Below are 18,774 nucleotides of genomic sequence, written 5' to 3' on the forward strand. Positions count from 1 at the left end.
ATTTTTACCCACTTTTTATTTTCTATGAATTACCATTCTAGGGGGGCTAAATCAGGACCGAATTGCCATTTTAGGAAGTATAAGGTTCCACATAAATACATGTCATAATTCCCACTAAGAAAAGTTTTCGTTCGATTTTTACCCACTTTTCACCGGTGAACTACCCCAAACAGCAGACTTTGACTCAGACCCCACATTTGGAATATTTGATTTTTATCTACTTAACATTGGAAGTTGCCAAGTAATTGATATTACTGCCACCTGTGATTGACCAGTGAGTCCGGTAGCTTTCTTGAGAGGAAGCAACAGCAACTGATACTGTTGATAATTGTGAATCCTGAGTCTATGTAGAACTGCACTTTCACAATAAGTGTTAAAATTAAATTGCGCAACATCGGGAGTTGAACGGTCTGGGCCATAACATAACAGTGCAAGGTCCGATCAAATATTCCGAGAATAGGTGACGCCAAGTGGTCACACGAAAAATACTCTTCCTCTTTCCCCCATCGTCTTGTTGTTCTACTGGTGGTAGGTGCTGTTGCTTGCCATGTAGCTCAGCTGCCATCTGACCACCAAACAGTGTGTAGCTCTGTTGCAGCGCCTTCCACCCAGGCCATGCTTATTCCACTGTGAGTGTTCGGTCATCATTCCCATCACTTTTTTTTTTGTTGCGCTTGCTCTGGTGCCTTCGGGAGGGGAGACCCTGGCCCAGAATTGCAGAAAGTGCAGAATGGGGTTGTCTATCCATTGCACGCGTCGAAATTCCCTAATTGACGCGTTTTTGGGTACATCTCATAACTTCTACAGCCAAAACTATTGCCAAATTCATAAAATCGCGCAAGTCCCGAAATTAAACACGTGGCACGTGACCGCGTGGACTTGGTACGGCAGCGGTCCCCAACCGCGTATCCTCGACTGCAGACGCCCGCGCCTGACGATGATGGACAACAAGATCATCCAGGTCGCTGGACGGGCTGGACAACATCCTCAAGATCGGCGAAGTCGGACAAGGCGGCGGCGGGCCGAGCGGGGTGAACCAGTTTGCGCACTATGTCGAGGAGGCGGGCGGCATGATCACGATCCACAACCTGCAGCAGCACGAGAATCTGGATGTTTACAAGAAGGCGTTTAATATCATGGACAAGTACTTCCCGAGGAAGAGGACCTCGACGGCGGCGTTTAGTGCGCCGGACGGTTGACGCGGCGGGGGCTTTCCAGGTGTGTGGTTTTTTTTTTACTTGTTACTAAAGCTGATTCGTGGGGCAGTTCACGGACGCGAGTGTGCCCCAAGGAGGGTTCAGTTTTGGCCGGAATTAGTTGTAGTGTTATCTAATGTGACATCTTGAGTTGCTTTTGACGTTGATGGCGTCGCAAATCCTGCCGCTGGGTACGCTGTTGTTGCTGGAAAAACACGACGCTGGAATTGTGAACAGAGCTCATTGACAAGTGCATCGGGTCGCGGATCTGGGTGGTGATGAAGAACGACCGGGAGTTCACGGGGACGCTGCTTGGGTTTGACGATTTCGTGAGTGAGTGCGGGATCGGGCTGGTCTTACGGACTCGTTAACATGGACAGACATGGTGCTTGAGGACGTGACCGAGTAGTGCGTGGCTGCTAGCTGACTGACTTTGTGGTACTGAACTGGGGCAAGCGAAACGACGGCGGAGGGGCGCACGAAAAAGAGCCTCGCGCAGACGCTGCTGAACGGGAACAACATCTGCATGGTGGGCCCCTTCTTCTCCCTCTTACTTTACCCTTATGCCCCGCCAGCTGATCCCCGGGAGCGACGGGCCCGACGCGAGTAGTTGATTTTTTGTCCAATATTATGTAACCACCTCTTCTTTACTCTTAACCACCACCACAATGCCAATGCGGCTGCGGCTGGCGCTGCACGGGCGGGCACACGCGAAGGTGTTCCACCTGGTCGCTGTCGACGGGCGGGCGCGGCGGGACGCGCGGCCCGCGGAGCTGCTGGGCGTGTACAACCCGCATGTCGAGCCGGGCCAGAAAAACAAGACCGTCCAGTGGAGCGTGGATAGGATAAGGTATTGGCTGCATGTCGGTGCGGTGCCGAGCGGGGCGGCGGTCAGATTGTTGGAGCTGGTGTGTGGGCAGACAAAAATTCAAAAGAAATGATTTTCTGACTTGAGACAGGGAAATATTTTGAAGCCGGGGTCGGTGTACCACCCGCGCGAGGGCCAGAAGCAAAAGTCGCAGAAGCAAAAGTTGCAGCCACTGCAGACACTAGCGGACATCCGCGAAAAGCTCGCTAACCAGCTATAATATACTACTCTGAAGCCAACATGCGTACAATGCCGTCGTGTCCCGCCGCCTCTGCGAGCTCTGCCGCCGTCAGCCCGTCCTCGTCCTGCCACGATTAGAATTTAGAAATAAAAAATGAAAAATAATATAATGCACCTGGATGCTGCGGTCCGCGCCGCGCTGCAGCAGCAGCTGGACCACCAGCGTGTGGCCCCGGTCCGCTGCAAGGTGCAGCGCCGTGTAGCCCTGTCTTCATAAGCAAACACACAAATAAAATAATAATAAAAAAACACACGAATTCGTCGCGCGCGTCCCAGTCGACGCCAGTCCCCAGCAAAGCAAGCTCGTCCACCCGATTCGCCACTGCCAGCCCGTGCAGACTCCTGCACAGCCTCAGGACGCGCCATCGCGCTGACCGCCGTGCCCATCCCGCTGCCCCCGCCTCCGCTGTCTTCGTTGTCCCAGTTGTCGTCTTCACCAAAAGGTCCCTTCCAGCCGAGACCCTCCGCGATCGCTATGTACCGCGCCTCCGCCTCTGCCACGCTCGCGACTGCCCCGCCCGTGTTTGCCCACGCGTCCCACTTTGCCCGTCCCGTCATGTCGAACAGCGATGGCCGCGCAGAGGTCGGCCGTGGGCCCTCTTTCACGTGCTACAGCTCCAGTTTCGTCGTCGACGCGTTCAAGCGTATTAGTCTTCAAGTTTTGGAACGCGAGTCTTCGGCGTCACGGTACCGCGCCGATCGATCACGCTTCAACCTCGACCACCACGCGTAGGACAGCACTTTCTGCGGAGACAATCAGCACGAGCATCAACATGGCGACAAACGACACCAACGACGACGATGATCTGATCCCCTTTTCCTCTGGCATACTAAGTTGCCCATGTCAAACGGCCGCGCGTGCTGCTCCACCGACGACAAATCTACCACCGTCCCGGTCCTGCAACCGGAGTTTAATTCGGGCCGACAGCAAGTCGGCGCAAACTGGGCAAGTCAGCCTATAAGGACGGCGGCGGCGTAATAACAACTCACCGACAAGCAACCACATCCGTTGCCTCCACAGCCCCACCAACTTGTCGTCAACGACAGTCCACCAGATGCCTTCAAGCGCAACTCGCGCGACACTGTCTACGACAGCCAACGCGAATCAGAAAAACGGCGACGACAAATCAAGCGGACTTACCTTTGCTCAACGTGTTTCTCTGGCCGATGACCACCGCGGCAACAACCCAACGCGACGAATGAGCAAAGACAACGACCAACAACGCCGAGCCAATAAAGCTGGACTGGAACAGGTCAGGCAACATCGGAAAAGATGATATCGACAACTCACCTATCAACAGCGACAAGTCCGGCCCCGCGCGCAGAAGTATGCATCGCGCCAGAACGGGACAACTTTGGAGGTCGGCTTGAATAAGTCACGCAACGTCTAAGCCAAAGACGGCAGCAACGACAAGCCCGGCCCATTTGGCGCCGAAAGCCTTTGGCCATGGTGAGAACGTGACATTGCGCGATGAATGATAACTCACCAAGACCAGATTTAAAGCCTGCTTCGGCGCTCTTGAAGAAGGAGGCAACGCTCGGCTGACAATATCTTGAAGACTACTTCAGCAAGATGCCGAGACAATCAAGAACACGACTCACCTTTGCCGTCTGTTGCGATTACAACTCCAAATAACGCCGAGTCCGGCCTGCTGAACGCGCCGAATACTTCTGGTCAAGGTGAGATCATGAACTTACGCGAAGAATGGGATGACTTACCCCGATTTGCAGCCCTATCGCCCTCGGCCCCATCGCGGCAACAACTAGCAATATTTAGCAACATGCGAAGCAAATCAAAAAGGCCACTCACCTTTGGATGGCAAACAACGCCTCCAGCCGCAAACGGATCACTGGAGGAGGAGGAGAAACGAATTGCGTGGGCGGGAGGGATGACGATGGAGACGAACAGCAAGTCCGAGAATGGCTGGAACAAGGTCAGCATGGGGTTGTCTACAGTTTTGAGTTAATGCTCACCAAAGACAGTCCCCGATACTCTTGCCCGGCAACGACACCGACAATGTGCTCGCTCTTCCCGCCAACTCAACGCGACCAACGCCAATCAAAATCGCGCTGACTTCGACAGCCGCGGCGTGTTAGCCTCCTCAATGATGGAACGAACGCCGTCCTTGACGCCCTGTCTGCAACGGCCACCAGCCGAATCCAAGCAACTCGGCGCAAACTGGGAAAATTCAAAACAGACACAACAACGGCAAGCATCGGCACTCACCATTGCGGAACACACGTTCGACGCAAAGCTGGTTGTCGCCGCTGGATTCCCGAGCGCGGCAGAGCTGGCCAACCAAGACGAATCAGCAAGACGGGAAGAGGATCAAGATGCCGGCGTACTTTTCCGATGCTGGAGCGGCCCAAGTAACGCAGAACAGCAACTCCGGTCAGCAGCGAATCAAGAACCTCTCAACCGCCGTGATTGAGGCCGTAGACGACAACGACCACGAGCGCGGCAACAACTAGCCGACGCGAATATTTAGCAAGATGACAAGAAAATCAAAAAGGCCACTCACCGGTCACCTGCCGACAACGACCAGCACAAGTTAGAATGAGGAAGACGACGGGCACGACGACAGCAACATTGTCAGCGTCAACTTGGAGGAGCAGGAGAGTGGGAGAGAGGGAAAGGGAGGAGGGGATTGATGGAAATGCCGACTTGGGGCTGGGTTTTATACCCAGTGCCCGTCGGCGCTCGGGACAGGCACGTTACGACATACACGGGGATCGCTCTCCGGATACACGCATCATACCTGGGCGATCTCGCCACTGCCGGAATTGGCGTGGAATCCGATTTTGTGCCATTTAGAGAGCTTTCCGACGATGTATTAGGCAAATAGCTGATGAGAATACATGAAGTATCATGCTACTGCTTGCTCGGACAAGTTCCAGACCTGAGAACATGCTGCAATGCACCAAGTTTTGAGAAATAAAGACGGGAAGTTGGAAGAGAAATACGACATACCTAGACAGCGGAGCGCCCAGATCTTCAAGCGAGTGACATCAGGGGTGATGTCCCTTGATGCCCAGTACGTTTCATCCCGAGATGGTACGATTTTACCGCTGAGAAATACAGAACTTTGGGGTGTTAAATGAAATTACGGCGGAGTAAAGCATTCTTTGGGGAATCAGAAGCGGCGAAGTGAGTGGTATGTGTCACCACGTGAAGCGCTGAAAATCTGGAGGGAATCGGCTCACCCCCTGGCCCAGAATGCCAGGAATAAGCAAAACAACACACCTTCGGAAAATCATATATTTCGGGGCTGATTTCCCTACCAACGAAAGCCTGAGTCGACGGAGTGATTACGTAAGCACGTCCTCCTGAAATTTGAGCGAAATCGGAGCATTTCTTGCTATAGAATAGCAGTTGGAATGTGAATTTCCGTTTTTGGCCGCAGGCGTTTGCCTGCGATAAGGTCACGTGACCGGCTGGCAAAGCCCGACAAAACCCGTTTGCCTTATGAAACTTTGTGACAGCTGCCCAACTGTCATGGCCCGAGGTGCCCACTGTGATTTCTGAAGTACTTCAATTGGGAATGGCCACATCAACTAGGTCACATTCCTTGAATTCCTTTAAAAATAGTGTTCAGGTAAAGTACTCTAGCTTATAGTCTTTTACCTACTTTTTGTTGTCAACTTGTCAGAATTATAACGGCTGAACCCGGGCCGAGGTTTGGTTCATTTTTATCTACTTTTGTTATCAAGTCTTACCTTCCAACTAAGTATTGTTCTATACAATTTCTTGTTGAAGGTAAGCTAATAGAACTTCAGAAATCAATTCCGATTGATGTAAATGATATCATCATCAATTCTTCAGAATTGCCTTTTCAAGAAGATGTCTGATCTTGATCTGCTTTGCTCTAAATACCAATCTTTCTTAAGATCTTATATATCATCAGGCTTCAGGTTGGGTCATGCAAGATTCTCCTTAGAAACACATGCCCGGAACAAAACAGATAAGTCATCAGGCCTGCAAGCAAGGTGAGCAGGTTAAAGTCAAGTTGAGAGGTGTTATCGTTGGTGCAGGGTTGAATCAGGTCATTAAGCCATTACTGATGGTTTTAAACCACTGTTGTTGTTTGATTTTTACCCACTTTTAACTCTAAGCTTTGATTAATATATATATTTTTATTTGATTTTTATACACTTTTTATTGGGCTTATTCTGATCAAGTCTGGTTTTTGGCACTGTAGACATGGTTGTGAGCTTTTTATTGAGTTGGTTCTGATTGGCATATAAATCCAGACTTTTGAGGCCTAAGCACCAAGCTTTGGTTAAGAAAACAAGCCAAGTCCTCTTTTGGCAGGCACATTAAGCCAGATTTGACAGCCTGAACAAACATCAAACTTAATATTTGATTCTATTTTTACCTACTTTTATGTATTTCTTTTATTTAAGAAATTACCATTTTAGGAAGTGATCTAAGCCAAAATCAGATCCAAAACTGTCAAGAAATTGCCATTTCGGGAAGTGTCAACTCTTGAATTTGTATGTCATACCTATATATATTTATTTGATTTTTACCCACTTTTTATTAAGACAAGTCTAGTTTTGGCTGTGGATTTGTTAGACTATTCCAGGAAGTAATTCCAGTTGAATCTCTGTTAATTAGGCTAAAATGTCAAGGAATTACCATTCTCGGAAAGTGCTAAGTACTGCATATTCAATCAATTTCAGTTTTGCTGGTGAATACAAACATGGAACTTTGGTTCAGATCCAAAGTCTGCTAAATTCCTACTATGAAAATTGATTTTTACCCACTTTTTATTGGGACAAGTCTGACATGTAGATTCAGATTTGTCATAATTTCCATCAAGAAAAGCTCAGAATTCATTTTTACCCACTTTTTATTTTTCATAAATGACTATTCCAGAAGGTACTCATGTAAGATTCTAGTGATAGCCAGGTCTGGTTCAGGGTTTCAGTTCAAACTGGATGGGACTGAATGCAGATAAGGCTGTTTCCAAACTAACCCTGGCCCTTAGTTCAGTCAGACTACAAAAATTGATTTTTACCTACTTTTTGTTGGAACAAGTTTGGTTTTAGTTTTCACTGACATGTATATGTGGATTTGTCAAGACTTCCATCAAGATTGCTCTGAATTCATTTTTACCCACTTTTTATTTTCTATGAATTACCATTCTAGGGGGGCTAAATCAGGACCGAATTGCCATTTTAGGAAGTATAAGGTTCCACATAAATACATGTCATAATTCCCACTAAGAAAAGTTTTCGTTCGATTTTTACCCACTTTTCACTGGTGAACTACCCCAAACAGCAGACTTTGACTCAGATCCCACATTTGAAATATTTGATTTTTTACCCACTTAACATTGGAAGTTGCCAAGTAATTGATATTACTGCCACCTGTGATTGACCAGTGAGTCCGGTAGCTTTCTTGAGAGGAAGCAACAGCAACTGATACTGTTGATAATTGTGAATCCTGAGTCTAGAACTGCACTTTCACAATAAGTGTTAAAATTAAATTGCGCAACATCGGGAGTTGAACGGTCTGGGCCATAACATAACAGTGCAAGGTCCGATCAAATATTCCGAGAATAGGTGACGCCAAGTGGTCACACGAAAAATACTCTTCCTCTTTCCCCCCATCGTCTTGTTGTTCTACTGGTGGTAGGTGCTGTTGCTTGCCATGTAGCTCAGCTGCCATCTGACCACCAAACAGTGTGTAGCTCTGTTGCAGCGCCTTCCACCCAGGCCATGCTTATTCCACTGTGAGTGTTCGGTCATCATTCCCAACCCCCTTTTTTTTTTGTTGCGCTTGCTCTGGTGCCTTCGGGAGGGGGAGACCCTGGCCCAGAATTGCAGAAAGTGCAGAATGGGGTTGTCTATCCATTGCACCGTCGAAATTCCCTAATTGACGCGTTTTTGGGTACATCTCATAACTTCTACAGCCAAAACTATTGCATTATTGTAGAAATCGCGCAAGTCCCAAATTAAACACGTGGCACGTGACCGCGTGGACTTGGTACGGCAGCGGTCCCCAACCGCGTATCCTCGACTGCAGACGCCCGCGCCTGACGATGATGGACAACAAGATCATCCAGGTCGCGCTGGACGGGCTGGACAACATCCTCAAGATCGGCGAGTCGGACAAGGCGGCGGCGGGGCCGAGCGGGGTGAACCAGTTTGCGCACTATGTCGAGGAGGCGGGCGGCATGATCACGATCCACAACCTGCAGCAGCACGAGAATCTGGATGTTTACAAGAAGGCGTTTAATATCATGGACAAGTACTTCCCTGAGGAAGAGGACCTCGACGCGGCGTTTAGTGCGCCGACGGTTGACGCGGCGGGGGCTTTCCAGGTGTGTGTTTTTTTTTTTACTTGTTACTAAAGCTGATTCGTGGGGCAGTTCACGGACGCGAGTGTGCCGCAGGGAGGGTTCAGTTTTGGCCGGAATTAGTTGTAGTGTTATCTAATGTGACATCTTGAGTTTGCTTTTGACGTTGATGGCGTCGCAAATCCTGCCGCTGGGTACGCTGTTGTTGCTGGAAAAACACGACGCTGGAATTGTGAACAGAGCTCATCGACAAGTGCATCGGGTCGCGGATCTGGGTGGTGATGAAGAACGACCGGGAGTTCACGGGGACGCTGCTTGGGTTTGACGATTTCGTGAGTGAGTGCGGGATCGGGCTGGTCTTGTGGACTCGTTAACATGGACAGACATGGTGCTGGAGGACGTGACCGAGTAGTGCGTGGCTGCTAGCTGACTGACTTTGTGGTATCTGAACTGGGGCAAGCGAAACGACGGCGGAGGGGCGCACGAAAAAGAGCCTCGCGCAGACGCTGCTGAACGGGAACAACATCTGCATGGTGGGCCCCCTTCTTCTCCCTCTTACTTTGCCCTTATGCCCCGCCAGCTGATCCCCGGGAGCGACGGGCCCGACGCGAGTAGTTGATTTTATTTTGTCCAATATTATGTAACCACCTCTTCTTTACTCTTAACCACCACCACTACAATGCCAATGCGGCTGCGGCTGGCGCTGCACGGGCGGGCACACGCGAAGGTGTTCCACCTGGTCGCGGTGGACGGGCGGGCGCGGCGGGACGCACGGCCCGCGGAGCTGCTGGGCGTGTACAACCCGCATGTCGAGCTGGGCCAGAAAAACAAGACCGTCCAGTGGAGCGTGGATAGGATAAGGTATTGGCTGCATGTCGGTGCGGTGCCGAGCGGGGCGGCGGTCAGATTGTTGGAGCTGGTGTGTGGGCAGACAAAAATTCAAAAGAAATGATTTTCTGACTTGAGACAGGGAAATATTTTGAAGCCGGGGTCGGTGTACCACCCGCGCGAGGGCCAGAAGCAAAAGTCGCAGAAGCAAAAGTTGCAGCCACCGCAGACACTAGCGGACATCCGCGAAAAGCTCGCTAACCAGCTATAATATATACTACTACGAAGCCAACATGCGTACAATTCCGTCGTGCCCCGCCGCCTCCGCGAGGCTCTGCCGCCGTCAGCCCGTCCTCGTCCTGCCACGATTAGAATTTAGAAATAAACAAATGAAAAATAATATAATGCCACCTGGATGTTGCGGTCCGCGCGGCGCTGCAGCAGCAGCTGGACCACCAGCGTGTGGCCCCTGTCCGCTGCGAGGTGCAGCGCCGTGTAGCCCTGTCTTCGTAAGCAAACACACAAATAAAATTAATAAAAAAACACACGAATTCATCGCGCGTCCCAGTCGACGCCTGACCCATCCAGCAGCGCAAGCTCGTCCGCCCGATTCGCCACCGCCAGCCCATGCAGACTGTTGTCCTGCACAGCCTCAGGGCGGGCCATCGCGCTCACCGCCGTGCCCATCCCGCTGCCCCCGCCTCCGCTGTCTTCGTTGTCCCAGTTGTTGTCTTCACCAAAAGGTCCCTTCCAGCCCAGACTCTCCGCGATTGCTACATACCGCGCCTCTGCTTCTGCCTTGCTCGTGACTGCCCCGCCCGTGTTTGTCCACGCGTCCCACTTTGCCCTGCCCGTCATGTCGAACAGCGACGGCCGCGCAGAGGTCGGCCGTGGGCCCTCTTTCACGTGCTACAGCTCCAGTTTCGTCTTCCGCTGTTCAAGCGTGTTAGTCTTCAAGTTTTGGAACGCGAGTCTTCGGCGTCACGGTACCGCGCCGATCGATCACGCTTCGATCTCCAACCACCAGGACAGCACTTTCTGCGGAGACACTCAGCACGAGCATCAACATGGCGACAAACGACACCAACGACGACGATGATCTGATCCCTTTTCCTCTGGCATACTAAGTTGCCCATGTCAAACGGCCGCGCGTGCTGCTCCACCGACGACAAATCTACCACCGTCCCGGTCCTGCAACCGGAGTTTAATTCGGGCCGACAGCAAGTCGGCGCAAACTGGGCAAGTCAGCCTATAAGGACGGCGGCGGCGTAATAACAACTCACCGACAAGCAACCACATCCGTTGCCTCCACAGCCCCACCAACTTGTCGTCAACGACAGTCCACCAGATGCCTTCAAGCGCAACTCGCGCGACACTGTCTACGACAGCCAACGCGAATCAGAAAAACGGCGACGACAAATCAAGCGGACTTACCTTTGCTCAACGTGTTTCTCTGGCCGATGACCACCGCGGCAACAACCCAACGCGACGAATGAGCAAAGACAACGACCAACAACGCCGAGCCAATAAAGCTGGACTGGAACAGGTCAGGCAACATCGGAAAAGATGATATCGACAACTCACCTATCAACAGCGACAAGTCCGGCCCCCGCGCAGAAGTATGCATCGCGCCAGAACGGGACAACTTTGGAGGTCGGCTTGAATAAGTCACGCAACGTCTAAGCCAAAGACGGCAGCAACGACAAGCCCGGCCCATTTGGCGCCGAAAGCCTTTGGCCATGGTGAGAACGTGACATTGCGCGATGAATGATAACTCACCAAGACCAGATTTAAAGCCTGCTTCGGCGCTCTTGAAGAAGGAGGCAACGCTCGGCTGACAATATCTTGAAGACTACTTCAGCAAGATGCCGAGACAATCAAGAACACGACTCACCTTTGCCGTCTGTTGCGATTACAACTCCAAATAACGCCGAGTCCGGCCTGCTGAACGCGCCGAATACTTCTGGTCAAGGTGAGATCATGAACTTACGCGAAGAATGGGATGACTTACCCCGATTTGCAGCCCTATCGCCCTCGGCCCCATCGCGGCAACAACTAGCAATATTTAGCAACATGCGAAGCAAATCAAAAAGGCCACTCACCTTTGGATGGCAAACAACGCCTCCAGCCGCAAACGGATCACTGGAGGAGGAGGAGAAACGAATTGCGTGGGCGGGAGGGATGACGATGGAGACGAACAGCAAGTCCGAGAATGGCTGGAACAAGGTCAGCATGGGGTTGTCTACAGTTTTGAGTTAATGCTCACCAAAGACAGTCCCCGATACTCTTGCCCGGCAACGACACCGACAATGTGCTCGCTCTTCCCGCCAACTCAACGCGACCAACGCCAATCAAAATCGCGCTGACTTCGACAGCCGCGGCGTGTTAGCCTCCTCAATGATGGAACGAACGCCGTCCTTGACGCCCTGTCTGCAACGGCCACCAGCCGAATCCAAGCAACTCGGCGCAAACTGGGAAAATTCAAAACAGACACAACAACGGCAAGCATCGGCACTCACCATTGCGGAACACACGTTCGACGCAAAGCTGGTTGTCGCCGCTGGATTCCCGAGCGCGGCAGAGCTGGCCAACCAAGACGAATCAGCAAGACGGGAAGAGGATCAAGATGCCGGCGTACTTTTCCGATGCTGGAGCGGCCCAAGTAACGCAGAACAGCAACTCCGGTCAGCAGCGAATCAAGAACCTCTCAACCGCCGTGATTGAGGCCGTAGACGACAACGACCACGAGCGCGGCAACAACTAGCCGACGCGAATATTTAGCAAGATGACAAGAAAATCAAAAAGGCCACTCACCGGTCACCTGCCGACAACGACCAGCACAAGTTAGAATGAGGAAGACGACGGGCACGACGACAGCAACATTGTCAGCGTCAACTTGGAGGAGCAGGAGAGTGGGAGAGAGGGAAAGGGAGGAGGGGATTGATGGAAATGCCGACTTGGGGCTGGGTTTTATACCCAGTGCCCGTCGGCGCTCGGGACAGGCACGTTACGACATACACGGGGATCGCTCTCCGGATACACGCATCATACCTGGGCGATCTCGCCACTGCCGGAATTGGCGTGGAATCCGATTTTGTGCCATTTAGAGAGCTTTCCGACGATGTATTAGGCAAATAGCTGATGAGAATACATGAAGTATCATGCTACTGCTTGCTCGGACAAGTTCCAGACCTGAGAACATGCTGCAATGCACCAAGTTTTGAGAAATAAAGACGGGAAGTTGGAAGAGAAATACGACATACCTAGACAGCGGAGCGCCCAGATCTTCAAGCGAGTGACATCAGGGGTGATGTCCCTTGATGCCCAGTACGTTTCATCCCGAGATGGTACGATTTTACCGCTGAGAAATACAGAACTTTGGGGTGTTAAATGAAATTACGGCGGAGTAAAGCATTCTTTGGGGAATCAGAAGCGGCGAAGTGAGTGGTATGTGTCACCACGTGAAGCGCTGAAAATCTGGAGGGAATCGGCTCACCCCCTGGCCCAGAATGCCAGGAATAAGCAAAACAACACACCTTCGGAAAATCATATATTTCGGGGCTGATTTCCCTACCAACGAAAGCCTGAGTCGACGGAGTGATTACGTAAGCACGTCCTCCTGAAATTTGAGCGAAATCGGAGCATTTCTTGCTATAGAATAGCAGTTGGAATGTGAATTTCCGTTTTTGGCCGCAGGCGTTTGCCTGCGATAAGGTCACGTGACCGGCTGGCAAAGCCCGACAAAACCCGTTTGCCTTATGAAACTTTGTGACAGCTGCCCAACTGTCATGGCCCGAGGTGCCCACTGTGATTTCTGAAGTACTTCAATTGGGAATGGCCACATCAACTAGGTCACATTCCTTGAATTCCTTTAAAAATAGTGTTCAGGTAAAGTACTCTAGCTTATAGTCTTTTACCTACTTTTTGTTGTCAACTTGTCAGAATTATAACGGCTGAACCCGGGCCGAGGTTTGGTTCATTTTTATCTACTTTTGTTATCAAGTCTTACCTTCCAACTAAGTATTGTTCTATACAATTTCTTGTTGAAGGTAAGCTAATAGAACTTCAGAAATCAATTCCGATTGATGTAAATGATATCATCATCAATTCTTCAGAATTGCCTTTTCAAGAAGATGTCTGATCTTGATCTGCTTTGCTCTAAATACCAATCTTTCTTAAGATCTTATATATCATCAGGCTTCAGGTTGGGTCATGCAAGATTCTCCTTAGAAACACATGCCCGGAACAAAACAGATAAGTCATCAGGCCTGCAAGCAAGGTGAGCAGGTTAAAGTCAAGTTGAGAGGTGTTATCGTTGGTGCAGGGTTGAATCAGGTCATTAAGCCATTACTGATGGTTTTAAACCACTGTTGTTGTTTGATTTTTACCCACTTTTAACTCTAAGCTTTGATTAATATATATATTTTTATTTGATTTTTATACACTTTTTATTGGGCTTATTCTGATCAAGTCTGGTTTTGGCACTGTAGACATGGTTGTGAGCTTTTTATTGAGTTGGTTCTGATTGGCATATAAATCCAGACTTTTGAGGCCTAAGCACCAAGCTTTGGTTAAGAAAACAAGCCAAGTCCTCTTTTGGCAGGCACATTAAGCCAGATTTGACAGCCTGAACAAACATCAAACTTAATATTTGATTCTATTTTTACCTACTTTTATGTATTTCTTTTATTTAAGAAATTACCATTTTAGGAAGTGATCTAAGCCAAAATCAGATCCAAAACTGTCAAGAAATTGCCATTTCGGGAAGTGTCAACTCTTGAATTTGTATGTCATACCTATATATATTTATTTGATTTTTACCCACTTTTTATTAAGACAAGTCTAGTTTTGGCTGTGGATTTGTTAGACTATTCCAGGAAGTAATTCCAGTTGAATCTCTGTTAATTAGGCTAAAATGTCAAGGAATTACCATTCTCGGAAAGTGCTAAGTACTGCATATTCAATCAATTTCAGTTTTGCTGGTGAATACAAACATGGAACTTTGGTTCAGATCCAAAGTCTGCTAAATTCCTACTATGAAAATTGATTTTTACCCACTTTTTATTGGGACAAGTCTGACATGTAGATTCAGATTTGTCATAATTTCCATCAAGAAAAGCTCAGAATTCATTTTTACCCACTTTTTATTTTTCATAAATGACTATTCCAGAAGGTACTCATGTAAGATTCTAGTGATAGCCAGGTCTGGTTCAGGGTTTCAGTTCAAACTGGATGGGACTGAATGCAGATAAGGCTGTTTCCAAACTAACCCTGGCCCTTAGTTCAGTCAGACTACAAAAATTGATTTTTACCTACTTTTTGTTGGAACAAGTTTGGTTTTAGTTTTCACTGACATGTATATGTGGATTTGTCAAGACTTCCATCAAGATTGCTCTGAATTCATTTTTACCCACTTTTTATTTTCTATGAATTACCATTCTAGGGGGGCTAAATCAGGACCGAATTGCCATTTTAGGAAGTATAAGGTTCCACATAAATACATGTCATAATTCCCACTAAGAAAAGTTTTCGTTCGATTTTTACCCACTTTTCACTGGTGAACTACCCCAAACAGCAGACTTTGACTCAGATCCCACATTTGAAATATTTGATTTTTTTACCCACTTAACATTGGAAGTTGCCAAGTAATTGATATTACTGCCACCTGTGATTGACCAGTGAGTCCGGTAGCTTTCTTGAGAGGAAGCAACAGCAACTGATACTGTTGATAATTGTGAATCCTGAGTCTAGAACTGCACTTTCACAATAAGTGTTAAAATTAAATTGCGCAACATCGGGAGTTGAACGGTCTGGGCCATAACATAACAGTGCAAGGTCCGATCAAATATTCCGAGAATAGGTGACGCCAAGTGGTCACACGAAAAATACTCTTCCTCTTTCCCCCATCGTCTTGTTGTTCTACTGGTGGTAGGTGCTGTTGCTTGCCATGTAGCTCAGCTGCCATCTGACCACCAAACAGTGTGTAGCTCTGTTGCAGCGCCTTCCACCCAGGCCATGCTTATTCCACTGTGAGTGTTCGGTCATCATTCCCATCACTTTTTTTTTTGTTGCGCTTGCTCTGGTGCCTTCGGGAGGGGAGACCCTGGCCCAGAATTGCAGAAAGTGCAGAATGGGGTTGTCTATCCATTGCACGCGTCGAAATTCCCTAATTGACGCGTTTTTGGGTACATCTCATAACTTCTACAGCCAAAACTATTGCATTATTGTAGAAATCGCAAGTCCCAAATTAAACACGTGGCACGTGACCGCGTGGACTTGGTACGGCAGCGGTCCCCAACCGCGTATCCTCGACTGCAGACGCCCGCGCCTGACGATGATGGACAACAAGATCATCCAGGGTCGCTGGACGGGCTGGACAACATCCTCAAGATCGGCGAGTCGGACAAGGCGGGCGGCGGGGCCGAGCGGGGTGAACCAGTTTGCGCACTATGTCGAGGAGGCGGGCGGCATGATCACGATCCACAACCTGCAGCAGCACGAGAATCTGGATGTTTACAAGAAGGCGTTTAATATCATGGACAAGTACTTCCCTGAGGAAGAGGACCTCGACGCGGCGTTTAGTGCGCCCGACGGTTGAGCGGGCGGGGGCTTTCCAGGTGTGTGTTTTTTTTTTTACTTGTTACTAAAGCTGATTCGTGGGGCAGTTCACGGACGCGAGTGTGCCGCAGGGAGGGTTCAGTTTTGGCCGGAATTAGTTGTAGTGTTATCTAATGTGACATCTTGAGTTTGCTTTTGACGTTGATGGCGTCGCAAATCCTGCCGCTGGGTACGCTGTTGTTGCTGGAAAAACACGACGCTGGAATTGTGAACAGAGCTCATCGACAAGTGCATCGGGTCGCGGATCTGGGTGGTGATGAAGAACGACCGGGAGTTCACGGGGACGCTGCTTGGGTTTGACGATTTCGTGAGTGAGTGCGGGATCGGGCTGGTCTTGTGGACTCGTTAACATGGACAGACATGGTGCTGGAGGACGTGACCGAGTAGTGCGTGGCTGCTAGCTGACTGACTTTGTGGTATCTGAACTGGGGCAAGCGAAACGACGGCGGAGGGGCGCACGAAAAAGAGCCTCGCGCAGACGCTGCTGAACGGGAACAACATCTGCATGGTGGGCCCCCTTCTTCTCCCTCTTACTTTGCCCTTATGCCCCGCCAGCTGATCCCCGGGAGCGACGGGCCCGACGCGAGTAGTTGATTTTATTTTGTCCAATATTATGTAACCACCTCTTCTTTACTCTTAACCACCACCACTACAATGCCAATGCGGCTGCGGCTGGCGCTGCACGGGCGGGCACACGCGAAGGTGTTCCACCTGGTCGCGGTGGACGGGCGGGCGCGGCGGGACGCACGGCCCGCGGAGCTGCTGGGCGTGTACAACCCGCATGTCGAGCTGGGCCAGAAAAACAAGACCGTCCAGTGGAGCGTGGATAGGATAAGGTATTGGCTGCATGTCGGTGCGGTGCCGAGCGGGGCGGCGGTCAGATTGTTGGAGCTGGTGTGTGGGCAGACAAAAATTCAAAAGAAATGATTTTCTGACTTGAGACAGGGAAATATTTTGAAGCCGGGGTCGGTGTACCACCCGCGCGAGGGCCAGAAGCAAAAGTCGCAGAAGCAAAAGTTGCAGCCACCGCAGACACTAGCGGACATCCGCGAAAAGCTCGCTAACCAGCTATAATATATACTACTACGAAGCCAACATGCGTACAATTCCGTCGTGCCCCGCCGCCTCCGCGAGCTCTGCCGCCGTCAGCCCGTCCTCGTCCTGCCACGATTAGAATTTAGAAATAAACAAATGAAAAATAATATAATGCCACCTGGATGTTGCGGTCCCGCCCGCGCTGCAGCAGCAGCTGGACCACCAGCGTGTGGCCCCTGTCCGCTGCGAGGTGCAGCGCCGTGTAGCCCTGTCTTCGTAAGCAAACACACAAATAAAATTAATAAAAAAACACACGAATTCATCGCGTCCCAGTCGACGCCTGACCCATCCAGCAGCGCAAGCTCGTCCGCCCGATTCGCCACCGCCAGCCCATGCAGACTGTTGTCCTGCACAGCCTCAGGGCGGGCCATCGCGCTCACCGCCGTGCCCATCCCGCTGCCCCCGCCTCCGCTGTCTTCGTTGTCCCAGTTGTTGTCTTCACCAAAAGGTCCCTTCCAGCCCAGACTCTCCGCGATTGCTACATACCGCGCCTCTGCTTCTGCCTTGCTCGTGACTGCCCCGCCCGTGTTTGTCCACGCGTCCCACTTTGCCCTGCCCGTCATGTCGAACAGCGACGGCCGCGCAGAGGTCGGCCGTGGGCCCTCTTTCACGTGCTACAGCTCCAGTTTCGTCTTCCGCTGTTCAAGCGTGTTAGTCTTCAAGTTTTGGAACGCGAGTCTTCGGCGTCACGGTACCGCGCCGATCGATCACGCTTCGATCTCCAACCACCAGGACAGCACTTTCTGCGGAGACACTCAGCACGAGCATCAACATGGCGACAAACGACACCAACGACGACGATGATCTGATCCCTTTTCCTCTGGCATACTAAGTTGCCCATGTCAAACGGCCGCGCGTGCTGCTCCACCGACGACAAATCTACCACCGTCCCGGTCCTGCAACCGGAGTTTAATTCGGGCCGACAGCAAGTCGGCGCAAACTGGGCAAGTCAGCCTATAAGGACGGCGGCGGCGTAATAACAACTCACCGACAAGCAACCACATCCGTTGCCTCCACAGCCCCACCAACTTGTCGTCAACGACAGTCCACCAGATGCCTTCAAGCGCAACTCGCGCGACACTGTCTACGACAGCCAACGCGAATCAGAAAAACGGCGACGACAAATCAAGCGGACTTACCTTTGCTCAACGTGTTTCTCTGGCCGATGACCACCGCGGCAACAACCCAACGCGACGAATGAGCAAAGACAACGACCAACAACGCCGAGCCAATAAAGCTGGACTGGAACAGGTCAGGCAACATCGGAAAAGATGATATCGACAACTCACCTATCAACAGCGACAAGTCCGGCCCCGCGCGCAGAAGTATGCATCGCGCCAGAACGGGACAACTTTGGAGGTCGGCTTGAATAAGTCACGCAACGTCTAAGCCAAAGACGGCAGCAACGACAAGCCCGGCCCATTTGGCGCCGAAAGCCTTTGGCCATGGTGAGAACGTGACATTGCGCGATGAATGATAACTCACCAAGACCAGATTTAAAGCCTGCTTCGGCGCTCTTGAAGAAGGAGGCAACGCTCGGCTGACAATATCTTGAAGACTACTTCAGCAAGATGCCGAGACAATCAAGAACACGACTCACCTTTGCCGTCTGTTGCGATTACAA

The 18,774-nt window shown here is 50.5% G+C and overlaps 8 protein-coding genes across 8 annotated transcripts; 6 read left to right on the plus strand and 2 right to left on the minus strand.

Annotated features, from left to right (window-relative positions):
* Nucleotides 1–1,362: 1,362 nt before the first annotated feature.
* MIND_00475200 (U6 snRNA-associated Sm-like protein LSm5) lies at nt 1,363–1,806 on the plus strand (the record flags this gene model as incomplete). The annotated part of the gene is made up of 4 exons (XM_037361558.1): nt 1,363–1,387; nt 1,434–1,529; nt 1,577–1,604; nt 1,653–1,806. 4 exons carry the CDS (start codon nt 1,363–1,365, stop codon nt 1,804–1,806), a joined length of 303 nt encoding a protein of 100 aa, XP_037221850.1.
* Nucleotides 1,807–1,864: 58 nt separating this feature from the next.
* On the plus strand, nt 1,865–2,284 carry MIND_00475300 (Ribosomal protein; the record flags this gene model as incomplete). The annotated part of the gene is made up of 2 exons (XM_037361559.1): nt 1,865–2,104; nt 2,156–2,284. 2 exons carry the CDS (start codon nt 1,865–1,867, stop codon nt 2,282–2,284), a joined length of 369 nt encoding a protein of 122 aa, XP_037221851.1.
* Nucleotides 2,285–8,778: 6,494 nt separating this feature from the next.
* On the plus strand, nt 8,779–9,228 carry MIND_00475500 (U6 snRNA-associated Sm-like protein LSm5; the record flags this gene model as incomplete). The annotated part of the gene is made up of 5 exons (XM_037361560.1): nt 8,779–8,803; nt 8,850–8,945; nt 8,993–9,020; nt 9,070–9,142; nt 9,190–9,228. 5 exons carry the CDS (start codon nt 8,779–8,781, stop codon nt 9,226–9,228), a joined length of 261 nt encoding a protein of 86 aa, XP_037221852.1.
* Nucleotides 9,229–9,288: 60 nt separating this feature from the next.
* MIND_00475600 (Ribosomal protein) lies at nt 9,289–9,708 on the plus strand (the record flags this gene model as incomplete). Its single annotated transcript, XM_037361561.1, has 2 exons — nt 9,289–9,528; nt 9,580–9,708. The coding sequence occupies 2 exons, from the start codon at nt 9,289–9,291 to the stop codon at nt 9,706–9,708; spliced, it is 369 nt and encodes a 122-aa protein (XP_037221853.1).
* Nucleotides 9,709–9,989: 281 nt separating this feature from the next.
* MIND_00475700 (Acyl-binding protein) lies at nt 9,990–10,295 on the minus strand (the record flags this gene model as incomplete). The annotated part of the gene is made up of 1 exon (XM_037361562.1): nt 9,990–10,295. The coding sequence occupies one exon, from the start codon at nt 10,293–10,295 to the stop codon at nt 9,990–9,992; it is 306 nt and encodes a 101-aa protein (XP_037221854.1).
* A 5,904-nt stretch (nt 10,296–16,199) lies between these two features.
* MIND_00475800 (U6 snRNA-associated Sm-like protein LSm5) lies at nt 16,200–16,649 on the plus strand (the record flags this gene model as incomplete). Its single annotated transcript, XM_037361563.1, has 5 exons — nt 16,200–16,224; nt 16,271–16,366; nt 16,414–16,441; nt 16,491–16,563; nt 16,611–16,649. The coding sequence occupies 5 exons, from the start codon at nt 16,200–16,202 to the stop codon at nt 16,647–16,649; spliced, it is 261 nt and encodes an 86-aa protein (XP_037221855.1).
* A 60-nt stretch (nt 16,650–16,709) lies between these two features.
* On the plus strand, nt 16,710–17,129 carry MIND_00475900 (Ribosomal protein; the record flags this gene model as incomplete). The annotated part of the gene is made up of 2 exons (XM_037361564.1): nt 16,710–16,949; nt 17,001–17,129. 2 exons carry the CDS (start codon nt 16,710–16,712, stop codon nt 17,127–17,129), a joined length of 369 nt encoding a protein of 122 aa, XP_037221856.1.
* Nucleotides 17,130–17,138: 9 nt separating this feature from the next.
* Nucleotides 17,139–17,713, minus strand: MIND_00476000 (Acyl-binding protein; the record flags this gene model as incomplete). The annotated part of the gene is made up of 3 exons (XM_037361565.1): nt 17,139–17,216; nt 17,269–17,362; nt 17,406–17,713. 3 exons carry the CDS (start codon nt 17,711–17,713, stop codon nt 17,139–17,141), a joined length of 480 nt encoding a protein of 159 aa, XP_037221857.1.
* Nucleotides 17,714–18,774: the final 1,061 nt, after the last annotated feature.

Source organism: Mycena indigotica (genome assembly GCF_014461135.1).
Source record: "Mycena indigotica strain 171206Taipei chromosome Unknown Mind.scaff0004, whole genome shotgun sequence".
Lineage (NCBI taxonomy): Eukaryota > Fungi > Basidiomycota > Agaricomycetes > Agaricales > Mycenaceae > Mycena > Mycena indigotica.